The 21,581-nt window shown below is 45.5% G+C and overlaps 1 protein-coding gene across 2 annotated transcripts in view; it reads left to right on the top strand.

Moving 5' to 3' along the window:
* The window catches only part of MGAT5 (alpha-1,6-mannosylglycoprotein 6-beta-N-acetylglucosaminyltransferase), a 325,022-nt gene that overhangs the window by 214,207 nt on the left and 89,234 nt on the right, over positions 1 to 21,581 (top strand). For both annotated transcript variants that reach the window (XM_040645552.1, XM_040645556.1), the window contains 2 exons: positions 1,306 to 1,439; positions 16,256 to 16,389. In XM_040645552.1, coding sequence (XP_040501486.1) covers positions 1,306 to 1,439; positions 16,256 to 16,389 — 268 coding nt within the window. The remainder of the gene's footprint in view (positions 1 to 1,305; positions 1,440 to 16,255; positions 16,390 to 21,581) is intronic.

Here is a 21,581-nt window from a genome sequence, read left to right as displayed (position 1 = left end):
TTAAATACTCTTATTAATCGATGAAAATGATCAACGATTGTTGAAAGAGCTAAGGCATGCCTTAGGCTTTACGGAGAATAAGACCTCCATCTTCATCCATTCAGGCTGCCGCAACAAAATGCCACAGTCTGAGTGGCTTAGAAACAACATTTATTGCTCACAGTTCTGGAGGTTGAAGTGCAAGGTCAGAGAGTCGGCATGGTCAAAGTGAGGCTCTCCTTCCTCCAGCTCTCGGGCTTCTCACTTTGTCCTCACCTGCTGGAAGGAGCAGGGGAATTCTGTGGGTGTCTCTCTCTCTCTCTCTCTCTCTTTTTTTTTTTTTTTTAATTTATTTATTTTAGAGAGAAAGAGATCAGGAGTGGAAAGGGCGCAGGGAGAGGGAGAGAGAGAATCTTAGGCAGACTCCCTGCTGAGTGTGGAGCCTGACGTGGGGCTCCATCCCACGACCCTGAGATCATGACCTGAGCCTAAATCAAGAGTGGACACTTAAGCAAGTGTGCCACCCAGGTGCCCCGGTGGGGTCTCTTTTATAAGAATACTAAGCCCATTCATGAGCTAACCACCTTCATGACCTAATCATCCCCCAGAGCCACATTTCCCAGTACCATCACCTTTGGGGGCTAGGGTTTCAACCTGAGAATTTGGGAGGGGAATACAATATTCAGACCATAGCCACTTCTAAAAATGGTAGTTCTTTGTCTCTTCACAACTCTTCATTTGGCACCACTGTATGCTCGGCCCTAGCTAGGGGGACGGCAGTGAACATGGCAGTCTGCAATGCCAGTTCTCGTGGAACTTTGTGTTTTGCTGTTATTTGAGTGATCTTCTGTGACTTGTCAGCTAATCTGAAGCAAAATGTATGTGTGTGTGATGGCTCAGGCTCAAAAGTCACACATGGAGATGTTTGGTATATATATTCTACAGTCTCTCACTTACCACCCACTAGTGTTTCTGATGAAAAGTATTTGTCCATTTTGGGTAGTCCCTGCAGGACGGGTTAGAGCTTTTACTTTTTTTTTTTTTTTTTTTTTTTAAGATCTTATTTATTTGAGGGAGAGAGAGAGAGCACGAGTGGGGCGGGGGTGGGGTCGGCAGAGGGAGAGGGAGTAGCAGACCCCCCACCTAACAGGGAGCCCGACACAGGGCTCTATCCCAGGACCCCTGGATCATGACTTGAGCTAAAGGCAGACGCTTAACAGCTGAGCCACCCAGGCACCGCCACCTCCCCCCCCACTGCCCGAGCTTTTACCTTTTGAACTTTGGGGTCAGGGTTATAGTTTTACCTGCATTGCTTTTTCCTTTCAGGTGCATGCTCCGGGTCCTGGATTCGTTTGGTACCGAGCCAGAGTTTAACCACGCTAACTATGCCCAGTCTAAAGGCCACAAGACGCCCTGGGGCAAGTGGAATCTGAACCCACAGCAGTTTTATACCATGTTCCGTGAGTACTCACACGTCACCTCTGCTTTCCAGAATGCCCCCCACCGAAGATAAATGGGAAAAGAAACTAAATGGCTGTGTATTTTGGATAGTGATTCTCAGGGCTTTTAGCTGTAGAAACGTGTGCTGTGGAACCTTTCCCTTGGAAATAACTGATTTCTTTGTTGTTACTGTTGTTTAATTGGAATTGAAAGGCCATGTGAGCATTTTGTGAAAAGCCTGAAAATGTTCTAGAGAAAACATGTTCAACATGAAGTATCACTGAAAACCGTTTGGGAAAGGACTTCGGGTGGATTCTGGATTGGCAGACACTAAACACATTTCATTCCGCATGGATGCTGTGTAGGGTCCACCTGATGACTGCTGAGGAATGAGGTCTTATAGATTTCCCAAAAAAATAAGTCTTAATTATCTAAGCATCAACCCTTGTAAAGAAAAAAGTCAGGTTTTTTTCAAATGAAACTGTTTTAAACTCTGTTCCATATTTAATCATCTTCTCGAGCGCTGGCACCAGAATGAAATCTCACTCGCTCTTGCTCACAAGGTGTCATCGATGCCAACGGCAGTGATAATTTCAGGAGGTGTTATAGCAGACACCTCAAAAATGACGCACTGACTGACCCCAGTGTTAGGTGCTTCGCATTTTTCTGTTTGTCGTGTTCCCTTTCCCACATTCACCATTTCTTACTGCTGCTATCAATTTACTGCCTCGAGCCTCATTTTATTGATAATTAGCTGAGGATTGTGAAGGAAACTCCCAAATTTGATAATGATCATGCCCAAAATAAACTTAAAGTCCGTATGCGTTGGTGATGCGGTGAAGTCCTATTCTGGAAATGTTACACAAGTTAAACCTGACTTTGTTTGAATGCTCAGAATGGAGAATTCTCATTTTCCAAAGTTGTCAGAATAATTTTAATCCAGAGATTTTCATCCTAGAGTTAGTATCTAAGATGCGAATCTATTTCCTTTGTTGAGACCCAAGGGACCCGTGGCCTACTTTTCCCCTGTGTGCTTGCCTCTCCCCCTTGTATGCAGTCACCTAAAGATGACCCTTTTCTCAGGTTCACCAAACATAACAAAGAGCACATTGGGCTTAATTCTTGCATGTGACATATGAGACAGAAGAGTTATGGCAATTGGAGGGTGGTGATTTAAAAATCAGCTCATGGTCAAGGGTTCAGTGTTCTTTTCAGCTCAGTAGAATTTGCAAGAGCATATTATATGCATGGCAGACATTGTTACTGCTCTTGGGGCTGTATCGTCCTGCTATTGCAACACGTCCCGGGGGGCACAGTTTAGGGCACAAACTAGTATGTGGTGTGTTGGGTGACAGATGGCTGCGCAGCATGGTAAGGCATGATTGCAGTTAGCGTTTGGTTTGACTTTATTGTATAACTTTCGAGGGTCTAGGATGAGGTGGTACAAAATAAGGTGAGAAGTAACCTATGCATTACGTCAGATGAAAAACGTTAGGCATTTCTAAAATGGCCAGAATAGCCCAAATGATACGTTGTATAGATGTCCTCTACAAGATGGTGTTGCCTTGTGTCCAGGGAGTAGAAATAGGAAGTGTTTCCAGAAAGTATTAGGTTCTCTTCTAGAATGTTGAAAATCAGAGTCCTAAAAACCTGTTTTGTTCTCCATGAATGGAGGATTTCAGCAGTGTTGGGTAACTGAATTGAAAGAAATGCATTGCTTGAAATGTAACTAAAGATGAAGACACGGTTTAATTCCTATTAACCTGGGAAGGGGTGAATTTACTCAGAATTCAGCGGGAGTCAGGGGAGAAAACTGATACATTTGACTGCCTTAATAAAAAAAAGGAAAAAAGAACCTGTACGGCAAAAACATAAAGCCTATCTTGGTGAATTAGTATCCTTTAATATATAAAGAGCTTTTAAAAACTGAAGGAAACGTTCCGTAATCCAAACAGGAAAATGGGCAAAGCCATTACTCATTCTGAGGAAAAAGAAGCTTATTGCCCCAAGCATTTGAAAACACATTACCCTCACTCACCGTAGAGAGAAATGCGTATTTTAACAGCACCAAGGTACCATGTCCCCAACATCAGGTTCACCAGGATCCCGAAGGTGGTAGCATAGCTATTCCAATGGTGAGGGTCCGTCCATCTTTTCCTGCCCTACTAGTGAGAATGCAGCATGGTACTAACCGGGGGTGGGGGGGGGACACGTATTTGTTGGATCTAGCAAAACTATCAACACATCTTCCTTTTGACTGAGCAGGTCATATCTAAGAGTCTTTCCCAAAGATAAGTGAGCAGAAATAAAAAATGGTGTGTGCACAGGTCATTTGTTGTGACACTGTTCGTAATAGGCAAAGAGTGGAAATAACCTAGATGTTCATACTAGGGGGCTGAGTGGATAACATGGTCCACTGGGAGAGGGGAATACTGTGAAACTGGAAGGACCAGTGAGGACAGTCCCCACTGCTCTGAGGGCAATGACTGGGATACAGAGAAGTAATAAAACCAGCAGGCAGGGCAGCTTGTCGACTTACTCCTTTCTGTGTAAAAGGGCAATGTGTGCGTATGTTAGTGTATATGAATTTGCCTGTCTTTTCAAAAGAAATAAAGTATGGATAAATAACAAGCCGAAGAAAATGACTACCCCTGGAGGAAGGGGGTGCAGGACCAGGCAGAAAGTAGATGTCTCTTTAATGTACTTTATTTTAATTTGGGAACCAAGTAAATGTTTTACATAATGAAAGAAAGAAAGGAAAGAAAGAATTCACTAAAAACTGAAAACAGATTGAAAAAAATAAAACACGCCTAATGTTCTATCAGATTAGTGTGAATGTCCCACACAGAGAAAATAATTACTTCAAGTGACTTTAAAACTCAGTCTTTGGATCATATATTCATAGTGGGAAATACTTACATTGTTATTTGAAACTCTTAGAGGTTTACTGTAGGAGCCCAGATTTTCAGTATACAAGAAGTTGGGTAGTATTTAAAGAATTTAAGTAAAGACTGTATCATCCTTGGCTTGAATAGGAAATATCAGTATCAACTTACTTTTCTCTTCAAAAAAAGAAATGTTTCCTAGCTCTGTACTTCGAAAAGGATCAGAAGTAGAGACAGTCCAGTAGCAAGGAGTATCCTCAGCACTCAGATTGGGAACCTTTTCAGTACCTTCCCCACGGGGATGCCTGGGTGGCTCAGTTGGTTAAGCGTCTACCTTCGACTCAGGTCATGATCCCAGAGTCCTGGGATCAAGACCCGCATCAGGCTCCCTGCTCAGCCAGGAACCTGCTTCTCCCTCTGCCTGCTGCTCCCCCTGCTTGGGCTGTCTGTCACTCTCTGACAGATAAATAAACAAAATCTTTCAAATAAATACCTTTCCCACTACAAGGAACCTCCTCAGACAAATAGTGGATTCCAGGTCTAGGGCAGGAAGCAGTCACAAGGGGACCTCTCAACATGCCAGAAAGCACGGAAGCTAAGGAAGACCACGGGGGTAGAGTCAGAAGGACATAGGAACCAAAGACCGGATAGTTTGAGAATCAGAAAGAGGAACAGCTACAGCGGATTGCAGTCAAACCAGTGACGGATACTCTGCGGGTCCAGGATGATCCTTCAAATGAGAGAAGCCCACAAAGTCCATCGGTCCCCCTTCGCAAGTTGCTAGGACACCACGTCATTACTCTGAAAAATAAAAGGAAAGAATCCAGCTTTGATCCTGCCTTTCTAGGGCAAGTTGTATTTGAAGGTAATCAAAAGTTGATGAAAGAAATTTGCTAATCACGAAGAAATCACAGCTAATAAATGCCAAAGGGATGAAGAATGAGAAAATCAGCATTTTAATTCTCTTAAAGAGACAGTAGAACAAGGTGGGGATCATCCGTGGTTGGTACGGCCTTCGCGTCACAGGTTGGTGGAAAGCTTTCTCATGAATGACGCTGCCTTATATGGAGAAAATATGGACATGAAGAGGGCAATTAAGCAGTTGGAGAACTTTGCTGTATTGTGATGTGTCTGGGCTGGCGAATTGGCACAAAACAGTGACTCCGAAAGCCTGCCCACAGAGAACTTGGGTGCCTCTCCAGAGGGGTCCTTTCCTACCCCAATGATGAAAGGGTGGGTCTGCTCTAACCCAGTCATCCCCACAGAATCTTCCATTCCCTCACCCTTCAGGTAACTGTGGCTATTCTCATGATCTGAAGGGGAAGATCGTTGGTTTGAGTGTGAAAAGGAAGTGTCAGGTTACATTTATGTATTGTTAATTATTTTTAAACACTGCATATTTACTGGTGTTCACTGTGTGGGTCGACAGTAATCATATCGGTGTGTAAATATGCACGTGTATTACACAGTTGGACTAGATCTCGTGCTGATGGGGTGCAAAACGGAAAGTGTAGACCCCCAGGAATAGAGTTGTTGTACTTGTAGAACTGTTGTCTTCCAGTCCAGCTGTCGTCTGACCAGATTTAGCAGTGTTCTGGCGTGTGTGAAGTGCAGAGAGAGGAGAAAGGGCCCAGCTGGCGGACAAAGAGAATAACACACCATTGCTGACGCGTCTTCGGGAGCAATGGCATGAGGTTGTGCTGACCAGAGCGCGTTTGCTCTTCAACATTCAGAGTTGAACACTTCTCACCTTAAAGCTGCTCCTGTTTCTCCTCTAACTCCTCTCCTCACTAAGTTGGTAGAGTTTCTACAGGTTGGAAAACCTGATTTTCCTTTATTGTTTTGCTCCAGATCTCAGAATTTCACTGCAGCCAGCCTCTTTGTGTATTCTGTTTGCATTTGGGCATTTTTGTGTCAGTATAGACTATTCCTGATACCTCCCGAAGTGGCTTCTGTAGGGACCATCCGAGTGGTCAGGCAACGCTGAGTCCATTTGGCTACATCTACTGAGTGATGCTTTTTTTCAAGAAGCTGAAAAGTCTAGGAGTTCCTCCCTCGTGGCAAGCGCCTCGTTCCTGCACTCACCTCTTGTCCACACTCCAGGCGGCCTGTGGGCTAGGCACTAAGGCCTTCCTCTTGCCATCAGAGCTGGCTCTTAAAAGCTCAGCTTGGACTAAGCTGTCCCCGCTCAAAGACCCCCGTGCCCTCCCATTGCCCTCCCCCTACCCCCCCACTCCATACCCTTCCCCAGGTGCTCTCCCCGGCCCCACCAGACAGCCTGCTGGTCTCTGAAGTACCTGCTGGATGCCTCCTCAATCTTTCTTCCTTCAGATCACCCTGATAGCAAAATTGCTTTTTTTTATTGAAGTCTATTTAAAAGACTTCCTTTATCTTTTCAGTAAAATTGAAGAGAAATGTTAACCCTATCACAAAAACAAAAAGCATCCCCCCATGGAAAAAGGCCCCCAAATTCTAACATAAGCATTATCATAGTTTTCACGGCTATATTTTTACGTGGTTATAAATACATAATAGAATTCTGGATCTCCTTTTTTTTTTTTCCCTTAATAATTTTTTTCAAGGTTCTTTATGATTTCCAAAGCTCTTTTATAGTCCATCAAGTGACTAGCTCCTAATTTGTACCTATTTTGGGAAAATTATGTTGTTTCTTGTTGACAAGTAACTGCTGCTTTTTCTGCGCTTGACAGGGTCTTGGCTTGACCCTCCAATTAGGCATTATTTCCGTCAGCAGCCTTCGGTCTGCTATACACACTGCTTTTTCTAAACTCCTGAAGGTGGTCTGATTTTTCTCACTTCCCAACAAGGTGCGTTACACCTCGATAAACAAATGCAAGACATTTGCCCGTACCATTTACGAGAGAAAACGAAGCCCTGAAGTCGACGACTCATGCCTCGAGGTAGCCCGTATTTGGATAGCTCTCATTCCCTGCACGACACCCTCTTTCACAGCCTCCTCTGCCTTATGTAAAAACAGTGGTGCCGAGACGTGTGTATGTGATCGTGCTTGTTCCTCCCCCTCGCTGGAGACCCTGGCTGAGCGCAGCGGCAGCAGAGTGACGAGACTCCTCACCCCAGCGCCCAGGCAGTGTGCTGCCAGACTTCTGGGACGTTCCGGGAACATTCAGCGGCCTGCTGAACCACCTCACTGTTCATTTCACCGTCCCAGAACATTGCCTGTTCTCTACGCAGAGTCCGTTCATAGTGGCTTATTTTTAATTAGTGAATTAATTTTTTGAGGACCTGCAACATTTTGGCTGTCGTTCACCATCTGAAGACACCGAATAGTTCGCCTTCTGGGTGCTCTCCTTCTGCACTTCGAGTCGAGGGCTGGGGAGGATTTAGCCTTTCTTGGTACATGTGGACATTGGGGGCAGACAAGACAGGGAGCTGTCATAGAGTTGAGTGAAGAACAGGCTGGGTGTTCTGGAGGTGTTCGTTGAGAGCCTTCCCATTTCACCTCCAGCCCCTCTCCTTTCTTTACACCATCTGGCCTGCCTCATGCTCTTGGCCTCCTCTTGGCTTTTACATGTCTTCCAGAGAGCCTTGTTTTCTCTGATGTGCAGGTCATTGTGTGTGTACTCCTTGGTCTGGAAGCCCCTAGCCCTCACCTCCAACACACACACACCTGTGTTCATCCTTCAGGTAGGTGCCCTGTCCTCTGGAAACCTTCCCTTCCCTGAGGCACACGCTCCTGTTCTGTGACTCTTGCACTGGTATTCTAGCCCCAGTCCCACCTTGTGAGCCTCACAAGCCTGGTCAGTGCTGAGTCCCCCATACCTGACGTGGGAACATCACTGGTGATAGGTATTCGTTGAATCAATGGGTAAAAAACAAAAGGACTCAGTTTTCCCCAACTACCGAATGGGGTTGGTTAAAACATAAGTCAGATCCTAACACTCCTATGCTCACAATGCCATGGCATCTCACTGTAGGGAAAGACCAGTCATCCCAGTGGCCTCAAGGCAACAGTGCTTCTCTGGCCTCATCTCTTACTACACGTCTTCTTGCTCACTGCTCTCTAGTCCCATAGCTATTTCTTAGGTGGGTCAGGCACACTCCTGCGCCAAGACCTTTGCATTGGTTATTCTATCTTCCAAATATTCTTCCCTTAGACTTCTGTGTTTTTTTCTTCAGGTTTTTTTTTTTTAAGCATCTTTTTTCTTTTTAAAGATGTATTTATTTATTTTAGAGGGAGAGAGAGCATGCCCATACCTGGGTGTGGGGGTAGGGGCAGAAGGAGAGGGATAGAGAGAATCCCAAGCAGACTCCCCACTGAGCACGGAGCCTCATGTGGGGCTCGATCACACAACCCTGAGATCACGACCTGACCTGAAATCAAGAGTCAGAAGCTTAACCAACTGAGCCACCCAGCTGCCCCTCTTTCTTCAGGTTATAACTCAATTGTTACTTCAGTGAGACCAACCCTAAGTCCCCCTTTTTTAAGTACAACTTTTTCCTCCCAATTCCCTGTGCCCCTTCCCTGCTTTATTTTCCTCACTAACTATATTACCAGGCAACACTTATGCTTCCCTTATTTTTATTTTATTTTTTCCTGCTCTGGAATCTGAGACATAGGGGTTTTGTCTGTTTGGTTTATTGCTGAAACTCTCAACACCTTGAAGAATGTGTGGCTTAGAGTAGGCATTCAGAAAATATCAGTTGAGTTAAAATGAACAATGATGCCTGTTCTATTTTAGCCCACACAACAATGTGAGGGAAAGTGAGACGTGTTGTACAAACTTAAAATTATAGAAGCTTCTCTGTTGAATCATATGTTGTACACTTAAAGCTAATGTAACATTATGTGCCAACTAGACCCCCCCAAAAAGTTTTTTTAAAAAATCATTACAAAACCTTTAGGGCCAGTGGCCTTCAAGTTGCTTTCTTGTGTCTTCCCACGGAATGTGTTCACATGGTTGAGGTTTCACCAGTTCCAATAATACTGGTTGTAGTCATTGACGTTCTAACTCTCTGAAATTCTCCCAGAAGTTGGGGCTCGTGGTGTGGTTTATTTGCTTGATCAGGTTGCAATAATGGCTCATAGACCAAAGATTCTGCCTGACAAAACAGGACTTGTAGAAATGGGCTACTTTCCTTTCATGCAAATGATAAACCTATTGGCTTCGGCTAAGGATCACTTCCACGTGAGATTTTATTTTCAGGGCCTGACAAGCAGAGGAGCTGTTTGTGATTCCAACTGCCTTTTTGACCTTTGACTTCCATCAGTAGGACTCTTGCCTTTTACTTCTGTGCAGACCAGTGAGTGATGGGATCAGCCTTACAGTTCCTTTATCTGAGTCTCAGCCTTTAGGAGTGATGTTCTTCTGAGGAGTCCATTCCCTCCTAAATTGCTTTTTGACACTTGAGAAATTTACTCCCATGTGCCTTTTGTCAACAGTTCGGGCTCTCATCTTTTCAGCCCAGCTGTACATAATAGTTTCCCTAGCTTGCATCCTGACCTCTTCTCTCTCTCTCTCTCTCTCTCTCTCTGTCTTTCTCGCTCTCTCAGCTCATCATCACCTCCATTTGAAAAACTTCAGTTTGGGTAAAATTTGAAGTATAACATCACTGGCTGTGTAGTTTTTAAAGCCAAATAACTTCTTGTGTGATGTGACTGTATTTGTCAATAAACTTTTTCTATCATCCCAGTCACATCATCAGAATCAGGATCAACGTCATGAATATGATGGTAGCTAATATTCTTCCCCACTTTGTTAACAGAGTTTACAAGTATACACAAAAGGTGAAAGAAATGTACAGTAGAAAACCACAGCCTAGACTCTACAGTTAACAGCTTCCCTTACTCGCTCTGTGACCTCTCAATCCATATACCTGTCTGCTTGCCAGGCATCAGTCCACATTTTTTTGATGCATGAAAGAACACTTAACCCACAGATGTTTCAGCATATCTTAACTAGAGTTCAGTATTGGTCACCAAATCAATTGTTTTTCTTTTTTATCTGTAGCATTGAGTTATTTTCTATTGGTCTCCCCGGATGAATACGAGCTCAGTGAAGGGAGCTTCATTCATGCTTGCTTTATTCACTAAAGTACCCTCAGGTCTTCCCAAGTTGTTTTCTGGCTCATAGTAAATGCTCAATAAATGTGCTACTGTTGAGTGAATTGACAGTACTTGAAACCTGTGATGTGAGGATTTTACAACTCTATGTCACTGATTGGTTTCCCTTCATCCCATCTTTAGTTTTGTGACCTAGATTAAAAGATATGTTAGTTTATCAATTAAATAAATATTTATTGAACACCTGTGACCTAGTAAGCATGAGCTGCTTTGGCTTATGATTAATCCCATGAAGAACAGGCTTTAGTTTTGGAACTTTTGTGCAAAGAGCCTGATGCTGGGAGTAGTTTAGGCATGGCCTCTGCTGCTTGGTAATGTAGATCTGGCTACCTATAGAATTAATCATGCCAATTAATTAAGCATTTCTCATTGACTTAATCAATCGTGCATGCAAAGACTATTTGCTCAATTTCCTACAATACTCTGGGAGTCGGCATAAAACACAGTTCAGTCTCAAAGAACATACAGTCAGTCATTGAGATGATAATGTATGAAAGGGACTGTGTCTCTTCATGATCTAAGAGGAGGGCTACTTATTTCAGTGTCGGGAAGTTAGGGAATCCCTCAACCAGGAGGGTGAAGGGAGCTGAGCCTTCAATGGGGAGGAGGTGGAAGAACTGCCAGACATGCTAGCACGAGAGAAGATGGAAAGCATGCATTACAAACTCTGAGTAGGTCATCGTGGAGCAGAGGTATCAGAGGGTGACCGGAAATGAAGCCGGAAGGACAAGTAGGCTGCCAGTGCTTCATCCTGAAGGAGGTGAAGATTTTCAGCCGGAAACTGACACAGTTCCATGTTTGTTGCAAAGGATGCCCTGTGAGGCAGCACAGAGGATGTGCCAGAGCAGGGAGCAGGGAAGGAGGAAGGGCAAGGCTGAAGGCACGGAGACCACTCAGAAATCCACTGCAGAAGTGAGGAGAACATGATGGTCTACAATACTAGTCAATTTCGATAGTCAAGAATTGGAAACATCCTAAACGTCTCATAGGGTGGACTAGTCAGGATTTTGGTCTTGTTGACTTGGTTACATCCCTGGGAGTTGTTGACACCAGCTTTAGGTTGAGCTGGATTCGGGCTTGCAGAATATCTTTATTTTCTGCCTGTCTTGGCTTTGCATTTCTCTGGATCGGCATCCTTCTCACATGGGCACACAAATGACGTCTGCAGCTCTCGACTTCTACCCTGCCAGCTTGGTGACTATAGCAGAGACACCTGATTTCAAAAGTAGCTCTGACTAGTCTTGGAGCAGCTGAGATTGGCAGGACTTGGATCATACCCCCATCATTCAAATGAGCCGTGGTCAGGGACAGTCTTCTGTATCATGTGTCCATCCTTGGAGGCAAGGGAAGCGGAGACAGACAAGAGGTCAGGACTGGCACCAATCCAACCACATGAATGAAACAGAATCGCATGGCCTGGGAGAAGTGTGGTTCCATAAAGCAGTGCTGGCGGGCCAGAACCATGGGGCGTCCCAGAGTTCGTACACTGAAATACTATACCAGTTTAACAAGCAGTGATGAGCTGTGGGTATTAACACCCAAAGAAGCCTGTGGCTCACTTGTAAGTGAAAAAAGTTTACAAAAGAGTAGGTATAGTAAAATCCAGTTTTGATTTGAGTATTAAGAAAATCCATGGGTTGCCTCAGTGGCTCAGTTGGTTCAGCATCTTACTCTTGATTTCAGCTCAGGTCATGATCTGCAGGTCCTGGGATCGAGCCTCATGTTGGGGGGGGGGGCGGTCCACGCTCAGCAGGGAGTCTGCTTGAGGGTTCTCTGTTTCTCTCTGCCCCTGCCCACTCTCACACGTGCTCTCCCCTCCAAAAAATAAATGAATAAATCTTATTTTTAAAAATCCACTAATAGTGGTTATTTCTAGGTGATATTTGATATCTTATTTTTCTTACATCTTTTTCTGTTGTCTGAAAAAATTTTACACAGAGGATGTGTTTCTTTTATAATCAGGAAAGCCTAAATAATCATTTGAATAGGGCAAAAGAAAACTGACCTACTGCAGAAGTCTAGATAAGAACCAATGAGGCCAGAACTAAGAAAGGTGCAGAGGAGGAAGAGGGTTAAAGAGATTTGGGGAAGCTGACATCCTCAGGACTGGGTGAGGGCTGAGAGACAAGCCCAGACTGGCTCTGGGTTTCTGCCCTTGGTGATCTGTGCACATGGGGAGCCCCACCACAGCAGGGCCAGCAGACCACCTATTAAAATGAATATTTGCACTTTTCGGTGCAAGTGCTTAGGACTTAGTGGTGGAAAGGCAGACCTCAGAGTCTCAGGTGCTAAGAGAAGGATCGGTTTGACTGAATAAAGTTTTTGAATTACATTTGGAATGCGGACGCTATGACTACTTGGTAGAAATAGCATACACCTCATTTATTAAGTATTTGGTAAACTCTGTAAGGGCAGAAACTCATCTTGATTCTGTAATCTCTCAGTACCTAGCATTTAACTTGGTTTTTTTAGAAAGAGTGCTCTAAAATGGTTGTGGTTGAATGAATTATTCAAGCCAAACTCCCAGTAGTTCTTAAGTTATCACTGTAATCTGCTCAGGAAGTTCATCAAGCTGATTTGTAATCATTTGTAAATAGGTGCTTCCAAAGTACTTAAAATAATGCTTTTCTTAACCAAAAAAACCAAAACAGAAAAAAAAAAATCCCTGCTTGTCCTGAATTGTTTTAAGACCACCGTCAATGTTTAGCAGATCCCCTTCTGCGTGTCACACGTAAAACGAATCAGCTTGGCCCCCATATGTGTAGCGTAAGTAACTCAAGAGACAGAGGTGATCTTATATGCATTTTTCCCCCTGGGTCTTTCATGTGTATTTTGGTCTACCTTATAACATTATCTTCCTCTGAAACATGTTTACCACTATAGTTCACGGAGCCCAGAAGATAAACTGTTTGGACTATGAGGCTGTATGTGAGGATGCTTTAAGAATCTTGGGCTCTGGGACCAGCTGGTCTGGCTCTGAATCCCAACGTTGCCATTTCCTAGCGTGCAGATTAGGTTAGTTTAAGTGTCCCGCCCCCACCCCCGCCCCGAACTTTCTCATCTGTACAAACATGTTAAAAGGTTGTCATGAAGATAAAAATCAAATAGTCACTATAAAGCACTTAGCACAGAACTCTGCACATAGAACTCAAATATTAGCTATTTTAAAACTATCAGATTTGTTGATCTCCTGGGACGGAGTGATTTCCAAATGTGCAGGATTTCCTGTGTCCCATTTATGATGAAATTTTTAAAGTTTACCTTGACATGTGAATACCTTCTCTTTGAAACCCTCCCAATACAGGTAAACTCTCTGTTCCTATCTTCAGGCAGAGGAAAAGACAAAAGCTTGGGCTGAAATTAGATCTCCATGGAAAGGTCCTTTTGGATAGCATCAGCCTCTCTTTGTGACGTTTGACTTACTCTAAGTGATTTTAAGAGCGCATGTGTTGAGACCTGGGCCCTTTGAGACCGTGTCACCAGGCCGGTACCCAGTTGCTGGCCAGCTCCTCAGAAGGAAACCACACCAGGGCCCGTGGTGACTTCCGAATCACCTGTCGGGTAGCTTGCGGCTGAGTGACCCCCTCCTGGACCCCTGCCCAGCGTCCCCTGGGAAGACACACGGAGGGTGTGACCGGTGCTGGTGAAGGGTGGCGGTTGGGTATTTCTCCTTCGGTCATCCATGGTCCTTACCGGTGCTCGCAGGTTGCCCATTCCCCGCCTAACACCTCCAGACCAGAGAGAGGAATGGACATAAAGTGTTTCTGTGAAAACTCAGAAGAGCAGGTGTTTGTGATTGTTCATACGGTGTCAAAATTGATTCAGTGCCAAATTACAGTCCTGAAGCAGTAGAGGCCCACGACTTCTCACAAGGCGTTTGACACATCATGTGCTCCCTCTTCCTCTTCACTGTCCAAGCGCTGAGCTCCAGGAATCTTTGACACAAAAATACATGTGCATAGGAGTTCTTTTCTTGTGGGGCTCTGACGATTTTACTTTTGACTCTACCTTAGTATGTTGCATTTTTCCCACCTGTGACGTTCTTTTAAGCAGGAGAGTCAAATTTCACCCTTTTAGAGAAGTGCTCTTCGAGGGACTAGATCACTGAATTTCAGAAACCAATATCTAAAGCATGGAGATTTAATCACCACATAACATTTTCCAAAGATAAAAAAAATGCAGTCTCAAAGTTTAAAGTGTCAGGTTCTATTTCAGAATTTTCACAGTTAACCCAAAGTTTTGCAAAGAGCTGTTTTAAGCTGCCTTATTGACATTTTGAATGCGCAGAGGCTCTCTTCCCCTCCCTCATCCTCCTTCAAAGCCCCTCACCACCAGCTCCTCAAAAAGAAAAGAAAAGCAACCATTGCCCCTTGTTGGCAGTAGAATTTATTCACTAATTTACTTTCCAGCCAACTGCAGCCATTGCCTCTGGGCACTTGTTCAAAAACGCAGAAATGAAATAACAGATTGGCCAGACCGAACACAACTCCCCAGTCACAACCCTATTATCTCCTCATTCTGTCACCCCCATTAGGCAGAAGCCCGGGAGACTGGATGGTGATAACACAGCATTTATGCAGCTCGTTCGTGTCCACAGTTCTCAGCTTTCCGCTGGTGGTATTCCCTCGTCCGTCTGCGTGCGGGGCAGAGGAGAGCGAGGACCAGGGCTTTAGGCTCCTAGGCCTTTCCACAGGCCTACCCCTGCCCATCTTTAAGGGCTCCCGCGCAGGCCTCCTGGGAAAGAACTCCTGCATCCTGAAAAAGCCAGAGTAAGACAGAGGAACCAACTTGCTCTGTGTGCTTACCACCTACCTGTGAAGGAGTACGGTTGAAGCCGCATGTGTGGATTTTTCTGAATATCAAGTATCTCTCCATTTAGGTTATTTATAGCTGCTCTATTCAGGGCAGAGTCAAGCAGAGCAGTTGCTTTATTTAATACTGTGGGGCCTCTGCAGGGTCATCTGAAAAACATTTCTCTGGACAGAATGAATGTGCAATGGCCTTCACATCCTCTGTTTCAGCTATAGAGGATTGTTTTCTGATTATTGTTTTCTTTGTGAAATTCCTCTTAAAACTATAGGCACAAGAGATAAATGTTGGGGGGGGGGGTATGAGGTTGCTTCCCCTGCCCCTTGACTAACTATTAAAATGGAGAAGTTTTAGAACTCACATGATGAGCAATGCAGAGGAAAGTGCCTTTCTCTTGTCCAGTAGTCTATTCTATAGACACCAGGGTGGGTGGCTTCTTGGGATGGCTCACATTCCAGTGAGTTTCACCTTTCATTCTGTCTTCATTCCCTCCATCTGTTCAGTGTAGCTCCATAATTATCTCTCTCATTAGCGAGTAATTCTTAGGGGAGGTGTGGCGTCGGGGTGATGCTGACTGGTTTTGCCCCCCAAACCCGCTTTCTCCGGCTGGCATCGGGTCAGATGGTATGAGGCTGCCCACAGCAGCCTTGTCCCCATGAAAACCCTTGATTCAGCCCTGCTCTGGCCATTTATTGGTCAAACCTGGATGGCAGCATCGCTGTCAGGAGACAGTGGCCTCGTGCTGAGCAAATAGGAGGGCAGACGGAGAACACACAGCAGAATGCTTTTTTGGACAGATGCATTTTACTGGGTGGGGGAGGGGTGGAGGAGGGCAGGATGTTGTTCAGCATTTAGTTCAGGTTAATGCATCCTGGAGACAATTCTCATGGAAAGTCCCCTGCCTCCCCCTCCCCAGGTAAGAAAGAATGGGGTAAAATGAAAACATTTAATTATGCGCACGTTGGCTTATATCAAACTCATAATCATTGTTTCTTCTTGCCAATGAAATCCTAACTACCCTGTCCTTTCCTTTCCACATCAGCTCATACCCCAGACAACAGCTTTCTGGGATTTGTGGTCGAGCAGCACCTAAACTCCAGCGACATCCACCACATTAACGAAATCAAAAGGCAGAACCAGTCCCTTGTGTATGGCAAAGTGGATAGCTTCTGGAAGGTGAGTCAGTCTGTGTATGCGTCGCTCTCTCTGAAACGAAGCTTGTTGGGTAATTTAATTTAACTTTGATCCAGGGAGTAATCAAGGCAAGTGCCCAGGGCTTAATGGGATCTGCTTAGAAGTAAACAAGATGTGCTGGGATTTGGTCGTTCAGCATTTGGGTATCTAATAAAGGCTGTACCTGCTCGTTCGCACAGTGGCTACGCAGCAAAGCCCTTCACTCTTTGCTGGGAGTGGTACGTTACGGCTTCTTCTCGTCCTGTACTTGCTTCTGAAAGCTAGGGCCCCACGGGGGCGGATATCTTTCTGGAGCAGGGCATTGCACAGAGAGCCCTTTATAGTGTAAGGGTAGGGCAGCACTCTGTAGGTGCGGCCCCGGGGAGCGCAATGGCCTTCACATCCTCTTAGCTGCGGTCAGCAGCCCCCCACTGGTCAGGGCTGAACTACCCTCGAAATGAAAACGCCTGCCCACCAGGGCTGACTGCAGGCACTTTGCTCTGGGAGACCTTGGACCACACAACATTCTTGGCCACAGCCTGAGACAGGTTTCCTAAAAGCATTGGACCTTGGGGCCTCCTGGATGATTTCCAGAGTCCATCTGGGGGAGGTGCAGTAGGAGAGGGTCCGGACTGGAGTGTGACCTGTTGCCCTGACCTCCAAACCTTTTTATATGGGAAGTCTGCCTTTGTATGCCAGTGCCATCATTTTGATTGAGGACGTGTTTACACAGGGCACAACAGTCTCCAGGACCTCAAAACATGCCTCTTCCGAAACATAAAAGTTATCACTTTCCAGAATGATCAGGTACTGGGGGTCTCATGTTGTTATGTCTCCTTTATTGAGGAAGTTAGAAATCCAAGCACTGAGTGAGCACAAGTGAGGTACAGGGTAAGGAGCTCCCTGCTGTTGGTTTTCTGACCCCACGTTCAGAAGAGGAAAAGCCATGCTGCCCTCTCTTTACTTCTACAATGCTTAAGGATGCCGAAGGGACAATGAAATCGGCCTATTTCCAGGGAAGCTGATTTAATTCCAGGTAACTGTCTTTGCTATAAACAGCTAGAATTCTCTCTTAGTTTAGTACAGTGATTTTCAGCATAGGACAGTTTCACCTCCAGGGGGCACTTGGCGATGCCTGGAGACAATTTTGGTTGTCACGATGGAGGGAGGTGCCTTTGGCTTCTTGTGGCTAGAGGTCAGGGATGCTGCTGACAGGACTGCCCCACAACAGAGGATTACCTGGTACAAAATAGCAATAGTGCCAAGGTTGAGAGACCTCAGCTGGTAAATAAAGATTTATTTCCTACATATATTATTATTTCACATTTTCTTCTCTCGAGGAAAATAGAATCAGTCAAGACTATAAGTAGTTATTTAGGATGTTCCCATGAATTTACACACCTTTGCTTCCTTTGCATCAAAACCTGCCCTGTGTTAACGGAGCGTCTTTGAGCTGATTTTCAGCCAAACAGGTTCAAAAGGACACGTTGGGTGTTCTCTTTCTCAGCTCAGTCGTGAAGCGAATGAATCATGGCACCGGTTTTAGGAAGACATGGGCTCTTTAAAAAGAAAAAAAAAAAAAAGCCTCACTCCCTTTTCTCCTCCACACTTGCTCAAAGAAAATAGTTTGCTTGTCTATATGGACTTGACCTTGCAATTATATCACTTCTGATTTGGACCCGAGTGCAGCTTCCTTTTAGGTGCCTCTGGCAGTTTTTCAGTTTCCCTAGAAAAACAAAATAATAAATTGGTTCTGAGAAGAAACCGAGGTCTCTTGGTCACCTTTTTTTTTTTTTTTTTTTTTTTGATAAAGTAATACCACCCATCACTAAAAGAATGATTTTTTTGATGCCAGTCAGAATCCCAGAAGCGTTAGTCATGCTGGCCCAAGTGATTTGTGGCATGATTTGGAAGTCCCTCTCCAGCTCCACAGCCGACCCAAGCTTCCTCTTACTGTGCGTCGTCCATGTATTTAAAAAGGCTGAATGGCAGTGTGTCTACGTTAGTCTTTGTTTGAACACCCCAAATCTGGAGTGTTATTTCAGTTTTCTACATTATCATTGCCCAGTACTGTTCGATGAGAAAGGCCCCAAAAGGTGAAAAATTCTGTGGAGTTTTTACACAGATTTAGGACATGTCAAACTTCTCAACACAATATAGGATGTGAGAATTGTTACTTGTAGCAAAGCCTCCCCATGCCCGCAGTGTCTGGTGAACACACACAGAAGATGGGGGTGCTGTAAGCGTGATGCCCCTGCGCCCACATTACCCGAGTGGCATTCATCACCGATTTCAGGGAAGTTGTATATAATGTTTTTCCTATACCTTGCCCCATTGTCTCCCCACCCAGTCTCTTGTGCCTCTGACCTCTTTGGAAAGGGGGGTGACACTATGCATCCCGGGGGGATTGAGGTACTTAGTGGGGGCGTGTGGGCAGGCACCAGATTGGAGCTGACCATCTGGGGAAGCTCCTCCTTCTCCCTCAGATTCTAGGACTCTCTGAAATTCTGAAGGTACTTGCTGTGTCATCAATCCTATCCTATGTCGTCCCCTCTTCTGAGGGACTCTCCCCAGCTGTTGGGGCACTTGAGTGGGGGATGCCACCCCATGCCCCTTCCACCCTTGGCTGATTGGTTCAGAGGGCTGTCCTCTGACTCAGGACAGTCCAGCTCATTGGTGGTCAGCAGCCATGATTCTGGCTCAGAAAGCCACGCGGGATCCATGAGATTCTTCACTTGGCATTGGAAAACAGAGGGACAGTGAGCTATGGGGACAGAAATCAAAAGGACGTGTCCAGACTTGTGATGAGGCTGAGGCAGAAGCTTCCCAGGAGTGCAGGGATGAGGAAGCAAGACCAATTTGGAAAGGGGGAGGCTGCTGTTGAGAGGATGATGGAGCAGAACCACAGGGAGGAGAGGCGCCCCCTGAGAGAGGTGGGGTACTCTGGACGAGCCAGGTGGGAAGGACAGACAGAAGCAACCCATGCAATGTGGAGAGAAAGTAGCGGCTAGACTTCCCCAAAGCTTTCTTTTTTATAGATCATACATCCTTTTATCATGCTCTCTTCCCTTGCAGTATCCTGAGTGGTTTCTGTTCCTTGTGGTCCTATCAAGGATACATGTCTTCCCTACGTTGCAGATGCCTATCAAGAAACATTTGTTGAATGTAGAGGCCAAGAAGGAATGGGCTACCTCTTTAGCTCCCACCAGTTCCGCCCCCAGTTCATGACAGAGGTACCCTGTGGTCTTATCTTGCTGTTTTGGTATGAAGTGGAGAGGTGGGAGGGGACCTTGCTGCCAGAATCCAAAGACACCAACTTAGGAAGCATCATCGTCTGAGACCCTTACCATCAAATGAGAGTGCTTACAGCCTAATCCCAAGTACAGAGGTCTGTCTTAGCCCAGCAACCTGTGGGGCTGGGTTCTGGATACCTGCCTTCGGGGCAGTCTGATCATTAGCATCCACTAACACATGCCTCCAAGAAAAGTCTATCCAGTGTGGCTGAATTCAAAGCCCCCTTCACATACTGTTATTAAAGTCATAAGGGAATGAAAAATTAGTTGATTTTGTAAAATAAGACATTTAAAAATTGTGGAAATTAAAATTAATTGAAGTCTGGTTTAACTGTATTTATTTCCATACTTTTTTAAAAATAGTATCCGGAGTGTAACGGAATTTCGTATTGATGATGCAGGCCAGCCTTTTACGTATTTGCGATCCCGCTGTGAAGTCCCCACTTCTTACTGATGTGTGATTGCTGTGAAAGTAAAGGTCTTGAAGGTCTTGCTTTGAGCACCGCTGGGGCATAAGCGTAGCCTCTGAACGATGCACTGGGGTTCACACCTGTACCTGCCCGTTCACCAGCGTGTGAGATACTTACCTGCGTTGAGCCTCAGGCTCCTGGCCTGTGAAATGGGAGCAGTGACAGCGACCACATAGAGCAGGGCTTCTCAGACTTACTGTTGCATGTGAATCACCCAGCATGTTGTGAAAATGCTGACTGTGATGCAGACCTTCTGGGCTGCGGCGGAGACTGCATTTCGCACAGGCACCCAGGTGGTGCCCTTGTGCTGTTGACGATGTGCTGTTGACGAAAGTGCGGTTCAGGTGGCGCGGCCTTGGTGGGTTTGGGATGGCGTGAGGTGCTTGGCACTGACTCACTGGCCAACCAGTGAACGCATCATTCGTTTTTCCCCCTTTACTTTTGGTTTCCTGCTACACTTGTCAGGCTGCCAGCTATCTTGTTTTCACTACTGTTGTGCCTGATTCTAGTGACCCCCGCCCAGTCTCACTTTCCACTAAGCACATTTGCAGGCCTTGCCGTTCCAGTCTCTGTGCCTGGCCTCTTAGGATGGGGCAAAGCTGTGGTAAATGGTGGACTCTGGGAGCTGACAGGTGTGGTCTCTTCCTCATCACTTGCTGTCCTGCTTCATACTGTCTGTGCCTGCTGAGCAGTATGGCAGAGTGGTCGAGGACACACACTCGAGCCATATGGCCCTGTGCAAGTCCTGCCTCTGCCGTCAGCTTCCTAAGCACCAGCAAGTTCTGTTGGCCTCTTTTCTCATGGGGATGATGACCATTGGGTTTCCCTAGTGATTGAGTTAGTACATGCAAGGTGCTTAGAACAGGGCCTGGCACACAGTATACCTAAAGAAATGTTTGCTGCTATTATGAATATCATTCCTGGGGCCAGATAGGCACAGAGAGGATTGATGGGAGCGGAGATGGGGGATAGAGCATGAGGAATGGGCAAATAGACGCCTACCCAAAGATACTCAGATTCCAGTTTTGAACTGTGTTAGTGTTTGGCAAACTCTGGCTCTCTAGCCAAATCTGGCCCACCACCTGTTTCTGTAAATGAAGTTTTGTTGGAGAACAGCTACACCTGTTTGTCGCCTGGGGCTGCTTTTCCACCAAAATGGCAGCATGATATAGCTGTGACAGAGACTCTGTGAACAGCAAAGCCTGAAACACTTACTGTCTGACACTTGACAGAAAAAAATTTGCCAACCCCTAAACGACACCATGTCCCAAGTAAACCAAGTCTCTCTTGGGAGGACCCATTTGGCCAGCAGTCCCAAGCATGGATCTCATCAGAGGTCTTTTTAGCTCGTGTCAGGGTTCTTGATTATGTTCTGTATGATTGAGGCTGATGGATAAGCGGTGCATGGGAATATAAAGTGTGACTTTACCAA

Source organism: Ursus maritimus, unplaced genomic scaffold (genome assembly GCF_017311325.1).
Source record: "Ursus maritimus isolate PB19 unplaced genomic scaffold, ASM1731132v1 scaffold_1, whole genome shotgun sequence".
In the NCBI taxonomy this organism is placed as follows: domain Eukaryota; kingdom Metazoa; phylum Chordata; class Mammalia; order Carnivora; family Ursidae; genus Ursus; species Ursus maritimus.
Note: the sequence above shows the minus strand (reverse complement) of the source record. Positions and strands in the feature narration are given on the sequence as shown.